Source organism: Corvus brachyrhynchos, unplaced genomic scaffold (genome assembly GCF_000691975.1).
Source record: "Corvus brachyrhynchos isolate BGI_N302 unplaced genomic scaffold, ASM69197v1 scaffold524, whole genome shotgun sequence".
NCBI classification, from domain to species: Eukaryota; Metazoa; Chordata; class Aves; order Passeriformes; family Corvidae; genus Corvus; species Corvus brachyrhynchos.
The window spans coordinates 25,335-33,173 of NW_008237881.1; the positions used below are offsets into that span (position 1 = coordinate 25,335).

General features: G+C 48.1%; 1 protein-coding gene across 1 annotated transcript in view; it reads left to right on the forward strand.

The window, feature by feature from the left end:
* Positions 1 to 422: 422 nt before the first annotated feature.
* The window catches only part of LOC103614457 (transportin-1), a 163,506-nt gene continuing 156,089 nt past the window's right edge, over positions 423 to 7,839 (forward strand). Inside the window, exon 1 of the mRNA XM_017732593.1 lies at positions 423 to 673. Coding sequence (XP_017588082.1) covers positions 423 to 673 — 251 coding nt within the window. The remainder of the gene's footprint in view (positions 674 to 7,839) is intronic.

The following is a 7,839-nucleotide window of genomic DNA, read 5'->3' on the forward strand; positions in this document are numbered from 1 at the left end:
GCGTGTGTTTTTCGTGGGCATCCGGGTACTTGCCTTCACCAGGAAGTCGGGGGGGGACGATGGGGACGGGGAGCTGCTCGCAGTCTAATCATGGAAGTTTTCTCTGCCCTGATTGGCTGCCGGGTGAAGCCTCTCTCGGGACAGGGCCACACAGTTTTTTGTATAGGAATTTTCTTCACCTCATTTGTGACATATGTTGAGGCATATATATTGGTCCCTCTCACCTTGGCCTTCCTCACTACATCCATTCACAACTGGACTGCATCCATAGACTCTTCTGATTGTACCTGTCTCTTCTTCCTCTACCTGTGCATTTACTTGTTGCTCTTTAGTTTGACCGCCAGGTCCCTACTCAGCCATGCTGGTGTCTTGCTTTCCTTGTCTGATTTCTTGTGCCTGGGGTTCACTAGGTCTTTCACTCCATGGAGGATGTCCTTAAAAATCTTCTAGCTCTGTTCTGCTCCCTCGTCCCTGAGGGCAGTCTCCCAGGGGATCCTATTGACTATCTCCTTGAAGAGCTGGAAGTTTGCTTTCCTAAAGTTCAGGGACCTAACTTCCCTCCTTATGTGACCCTTGTCCCTCAGGACTGCGAACTCCACCAGTGCATGATCACTGCAGCTCAGGCTGCCTCCAGTCGTGACATCCCCAATCAGTTTGCTTATACTGGTGACCAGTATTGCATCCCCTCTGGTAGGGTTGTCTATTACTTAGTTCAAGAAGTTATCCTCCATGTATTCCAGGAGTCTCTTGGATTGCCTACAGCTCTCCATGCTCATTTCCCAGCAGATGTCAGGGTGAAGTCCCTCAATAGGACAAGAGCCTGCAAGTGCAATGCCTCCTGTAGCTGGAGCAAGAAGATGCGGCCTGTAGTAGTTTAGTGGGTTAACCTTGGCTGGAAGCCAGATGCCCACCAAGCTGCTCTATCACTCCCCAGTGGGACAGGGGAGAGAAAATAAGATGGAAAACAACTAGTAGGTTGAGATAAGGCAGTTTACTAAAGCAAAAGAAGTGAAAATTTGCGCACGCATAAGCAAAGGGAAAAAAAAGTTTATTCTCTATTTCCCATTAATGAGCGATATTCAGACGCTTCCCAGGAAGCAGGGCTTCAGCATGCGTAGTGGTTGCTCCGGAAGGTAAATATTGTAGAATAACAAATGCCCCCCAGTTCCTCCTCTCTCCCTTAGCTTTTATATCTGAGCTGATGCCATATGGTATGGAATACCCTTTGGTCAGTTTGGGTCAGTTGGCCTAGTTGTGTCCCCACCCAGGATCTTGCCTACCCCCAGCCCCTTGATGGAGAGGGAATGTTGAGAGCCGGCACTGATGCTGTGCCAGTGCTGCTCAGCAGTAGCCAAAACACTGGTGTGTTATCAACACCTTTACAGCTTCTAATGCAAAGCACAGCCCTGTGAGGGCAGCTAGGGGGAAGTGAACTCCAGCTCAGCAGGACCCAATACAATTTTTACCCATTATTCCATAGCATTTGCATCATACTCAGAACCCACATAATTTTATATATATATTATATATATATTTATCATCTAACTGATCCTTTGTATTCATTTCTCATTACTGGAATCCCTTCTTACCTATACATACAACTTAAACTACATCCTTAAACCATCTCTGTATCCAACATAGAAATTTGTACATTTTCATTAACTACTATCCCCTGTCCTTTCACAGATAGATATTATTTTCCCTTTTCATGGGCTTCCTCCACCCCTCCAGATCCATGACTTGGGCTCCAGTTCATCAGGATGGGTGGTCAGGACAGGAGAAGCAGCACAATTGATCATTGGGCTACGGCACCAGCCTGGCTTGGGGTGTCATCGCATTCTCCTTGCTCCTCACAAAATCCATTATTCACAAGTTCATGTCATCCCTGCTACTTTACTTCCTGCAACATAAAACTCACACAGATTATTTTTCCCCCCAAGGTTAAGTTGCCTTGAGGCACACACTGGGTCTCCCCATCCTTCTGCATTACCCACCAAGTACACCCTGGTCCTTGGGCGAAGACAATCCTACAAATGGGTTTGCCATTTCTCATGGGAGGAGAAATCCACACCAACTTCCCCAACCACTTCCATATGCTTAGTATGGAGACCTTATCTTTTCCCACAGTGTGTAGAGGTTTTGTGTGGGCAGGACCAGAGCAGTTAGCAGATCCCCTAGTGTTGACCAGCCAAGTGGCTTCTGCTAAATTTGTATCCCAGTGCTTCCATGCCCCATTACCTAATGCTCTTAACATAGTCTTCAACAATCCATTATACCTCTCAATCTTTCCAGAGGCTTGTGGGTGATAAGGGATGGGATATATCCACTCAATACCATGTTTCTTTGCCCAAAAGTTTATAAGGTTATTTGAAAATGAGTCCCATTGTCTGATTCGATTCTCTCTGGGGTACCATGCCACCCCAAAATGTGTCTCTCAAGGCCTAAGTGTTTTGAGCAGTGGCATAGTTTACAGGGCGTGTTTCCAGCCAGCCAGTTGTTGCCTCTACCATAGTATGTAGCTCTTGCCTTGGAGTGTTCATGGCAGTGGTCCAATGTAGTCAATTTGCCAGGCCTCACCATATCAGAAACCCAGCCACCACCCTCTATTCTAAGGAGATTTTACAGAATCATGAATCAACTAGGTTGGAAAAGACCTTTGAGATCATTGGGTCCAACCTATGACCTAAAACCACCTTGTCAACTAGACCATGGGACTAAGTGCCACATCCAGTCTTTTCTTAAACATCTCCAGGGATGGAGACTCCGCCACCGCCTAAACCTCCCCTGGCACAGCTCAAGAATGTGTCCTCTTGTCCTGTCGCTGGTTCCCTGGGAGAAGAGACCAACCCCCACCTGGCTACAACCTCCTTTCAGGTAGTTGTAGAGTGATAAGGCCTTCCCTGAGCCTTCTTTTCTCTGGGCTAAACCCCAGCTCCCTCAGCCACTCCTCATAGGGCTTGTGTTCTAGACCCTTCACCAGCCTTGTTGCCCTTCTCTGGATGCGTTCAAGCATCTCAACATCCTTCCTAAATTGGGGGGCCCAGATCTGGACATAGTACTCAAGGTGTGGCCTAACCAGTGCCAAGTACAGGGGAACAATCACTTCCCTAGTCCTGCTGGCCACACTATTCCTGATCCAGGCCAGGATGCCATTGGCCTTCTTGGCCATGTGGGCACACTGCTGGCTCATGTTCAGTCTGCTGTCAATCAGTACCCTCAGGTCCCTTTCTGCCTGGCCACTGTTGAGCCACTCTGTCCCCAACCTGTAGTGCTGCAGGAGGTTGTTGTGACCAAAGTGCAGGACCCGGCACTTGGTCTTGTGAAACCTCATATTGTTGGATTCAGCCCATCTATGCAGCCTGTCCAGGTCCCTCTGCAGAGCCCTCCTACCCTTCAGCAGATTGACACTCACACCCAACTTGGTGTCATCTGCAAATTTGCTAATGGTAGACTCAACCCCCTCATCCAGATCATCAATAAAGATATTAAACAGGAGTGGGCCCAACACAGATCCCTGGGGGATGCTATTAGTGACTGGCTGCCAACTGGATGCAACACCATTCACCACCACTTTCTGGGCCCAGCTGTCCAGCCACTTCTTAACCCAGCAAAGAGTGCACCTGCCCAAGTCGTAGGCTGCCAGCTTTTCCAGGAGTATGCTGTGTGAGACAGTGTCAAAGTCTTTGCTGAAGTCCAGGTGGCTCACTTGATTGCAGCACATTTCACATTTGTGAATAACCTGTGTGATGGCCTCCATGGTCAGGCCCACCCCTCGATCTCAAGCCCATCTCTATGTTGTAACCCTTCCTAGATGTCCTGATGTTTAATGGGCCCATCAGGCTATAAATAGCTCACCCTTCCACTCCTAGTCTAAGTCTACCTGACCTATTCCAATCTTAGGAGCCTTATCTACCTGTTCATTGTTCTGATGTTCTTCAGTGGCACGACTTTTGGGCACCTAAGCATCTACATGACATACCTTCAGAGCCATGTTTTCTACCCATGCAGCAATGTCCTGCCACAATGCAGCAGCCCAGATGGGTTTACCCCTCTGTTGCCAATTGGTCTTCTGTCGCAGTGGGGATTACTGCAACAAGCATATTTCAAACCAGGAGTCCCGTGGAAACGAAGTATATATGGACAGATTCGTGGTAGATGTTTCAGAGATGTTTATTTCTCCAGCAGCATGGCCGGGGCTCAGCTCAGGAACTCCGCAGTCACGGGGCCCAAGGGTCCTTGGCGTTATCAGGGAACCCAAACCAACCAATGGGGAATGAAGCTGAGCAGGGGCAGGGAAACCCCGTGTCTCCCCCCCAGGGCCCCTCTCCCAGGGCTCCATGGCAGGGGGAAGGGACCCCAACAGTCTTCCATTGCTGCAGCCACCCCCATGGGGAGTTAGCCACCATCCAGGAGTCAGTATAGAGTACAGGCCACTTTTGTTGTTCAGCAATCTCTAGGGCTAGTTGGATGGCTTTCACTTCTGCAAATTGGCTTGACTCGCCTTCTCCTTCAGCAGCCTCAATGACTTGTGTGGGACTCCACAAAGCAGCTTTCCACCTCTGATGGTTTCCTACCACATGGCAGGATCCATCAGTAAATAGACCATAGCCTCTTGTTTTCTGGTAACTCGTTATATGGTAGTGCTTTTTGGGCATGAGTCACCCTCTCAGACAATGTTCTAAAATCTCTGCCTTCTGGCTGGTCCATAATCTCTTCCAGGATTCCTGAGAAAATTGGGTTTTCCCATTCAGGCTCGTTGTGTAATCAATGCTACCAACTTACTCCATGTAGCGCTGGTTGCATGATGAGTTGAGGGGATGTTTCCTTTGAACATCCAGTGTAGCACAGGCAATCATGGTGCCAAGAGGAGACATGCTTATGTCCCAACAACTTCTGAGGCAGCTCAAACCCCCTCATAGGCTATAGGCTGCTAATATCTCCTTTTCAGTTGGAATATAGTGGGCTTCTGATCCTCAGTTATCCCAGCTTCAAAACCCTAATGGTAAACCTCGGGTTTCTCCTGAGGTCCTTTGGCAGAGGTTCCAGGTGAGACCCTGCTCCCCAGCTGCAGTGTAGAGTGTATTTTGTATGGCTGGTCCTGTCTGAATAGGCCCAAGAGCTACCACACAAGCTATTTCCTGTTCAATCTGCTCAAAGGCTTGTTGGTGCTCAAGGCCCCACTCAAAATGGTTCTTCTTCCAGGTCACTCGATAGAGGGGCCTCACAAGCTGACTATAACCTGGAATATGCATTCTCCAGAACCCCAGAAGGGATAGAAAAGCTTGTGTTTCCTTCTCGTTAGCCAGTGGAAACATAGTTGCTATTTTGTTTACCACCTCTGTAGGCACATGATGGTGTCCATCCTGCCATTTTATTCCCAAGAACTGGATGTCCTGAGCAGGTCCCTTTACCTTACTTTGTTTTATGGCAAGACCAGCTTTCAGAAGAATTTGGATTATTTTCTTCCCTTTCTCAGAAACAACTTCTGCTATATTGCCCCATACAATGATATTATCAATGTATTGCAGGTGTTCCAGAGCTTCACCCTTTTCCAGTGCAGTCTGGATCAGTCCATGGTAAATAGTGAGGCTGTGTTTCCACCCCTGGGGAAGTCGATTCCAGGTGTACTGGACACCTCTCCAAGTGAAAGCAAACTGTGGCCTGCACTCTGCTGCCAGAGGGATTGAGAAAAATGTATTAGCGATATCAATTGTGGCACCATTTGGCTGCCGTTGACTCCAGCTCATATTGAAGTTCCAACATGTCTGGTACGGCAGCACTCAGAGGTGGCGTGACTTCATTCAGGCCCCGATAGTCTACTCTCAGCTTCCATTCTCCATTAGACTTTCACACTGGCCATATGGGGCTGTTAAATGGTGAGCGGGTCCTGCTGATCACTCCTTGGCTCTCTAGTCGATGAATCAGCTTATGGATGGGAATTATGGAGACTCAGTGCAATATTGCCACCAGTGCACTGCCCTGGTAGAAATTGCCACTTGCTGGTCTTCAACTTGCAATAATCCCACAATGAAGGGACCTTCTCAGAGGCCAGGCAGGGTAGATAACTGTTTGATCTTCTCTATATTCACAGTAGCTACACCAAAAGCCCATCGATACCCCTTTAGATCCTTGAAGTACCCTCTCCTGAGGTAGTCCGTGCCAAGGATACAAGGGGCCTCTGGGCCAGTCACAATGGGGTGCTTTTCCCACTTTTTCTCTCTTAACTCCCCTCAGCCTCCAATACAAACAACTTCTGGCATCCCCCTGTCACTTCAGAGATCCAGATGGGTTCTGCACTCCAGTGCCTTGATGGCATCAGTGTGCACTGTGCACCAGTGTCTACTAAAGCTTTATACTTCTGTGGATCCGATGTGCCAGGCCATTGAATCCACACAGTCCAGTATGCCTGGTCATCCCTTTCCTCCTCCTGGCCAAAGGCAGGGAGTCTCTATTCCTGTTCCTGGTCAGAGTATTCACTGTCTGATCTTTGCAATGCCAGACCAGAAGTCCCCTCACCAGGATCAAGGGAGGTAATTTCAGTTCTTTTATGTCTGGGAGATTGCTGATTGCCTTCTTGTCTCTCTGGGGCAACTACACTGACATTCTTCCTGGGTGATCCCTTCTCAGCAGCTCTCTTCCCTCTCTGTTCATGGACACGAGCTTCCAGCTTAAAGGTGGGTTCACCATCCTGCTCCTTCATGTCCTCCCCCGGTCATGCAGAAAGAACCAGAGTTCACCATGTGGCCTGCACTTGGGGCTTCCTTTTCCTCTGGCCAGGGCAGGAGAGGAGTGATCTCTTGGGCTGCCCCTAAAAGATGAGTTGCTGGTCTGTAGGGATGTGGAAGTACCCAGAGTTTCTCCTACATTTTGGAGCCAGGAGGAGGCCATCTCTACAGTTGGTGTATCCATTTGTGGGTAATACATTGCTACCAAGTTGCTGGAATATGATGCAGGGGTGCTTTGAACCACCCTCCTCCACATGGCCATTGTGCAAGGGACATCCTCTGGATCTTTAGAGACATTAAAAATTTTTAGATCACTATGGATGACTTCCAGCACTGCTAATTCTCTCAAGTACTGGATACCTTGATCTGCACTAGTCCACTTCCCTGGGGAGCTCACAAGATCATCTTTAAATGGATATCTTTCCCTCATGCTTGAGAGGAGCTGTCTCCAGAGGCTGCAAATTCCTTCTTTTCCCATTTCTCTTTTAATTTCCTGATCTCTAGCAAGGGATCCCAGCTGTTGGGCTTCATGACCTTTTAATTGCTGACTGTTGGCCCCATTATCCCAGCATTGAAGCAGCCAGGCAGAAATCTGCTCACCTGGCTGGCAGCTGTAATCTTTTCGCAAATCTCAAAGTTGTGATGAGGTCAGGGACTGAGTAACTTCGGTTTCCTGTTTTATTGACCTCACCCATTTCAATTTCTTTGTTGAAGGACCTCCTTCTCCTCCTCCTTCTCTTCTTCTTCCATTACTAATTGATGGTATGAGCCTTTTACTTGCCTTGTCCATTTTTTTAATGTTTTCACTACTGGGGCAATAACTGTAGTTGCTGTGGTTTGAGTCCCTATTTCAGCCATAGTGTCCTCAAATGTAGTTTGGGTTCCTGCCTGTCTTGGTTTGGAAGACGGGTGTCTGCCAAGGAAGGCGGGAACCTCCCTTGGAATGGAAAATATGACCCCCTTCCCTCCAAATTATTATAACTTTGAAATTAGGGGGATTTCAGGCAAAGATATAGGAAAAGGAATAACGGTTCTTTACTAGGATATATATATACATGTATAACAAGGCACACAAACAACAACAGCAGCAGCAACATCAAACACAAACAGAAAC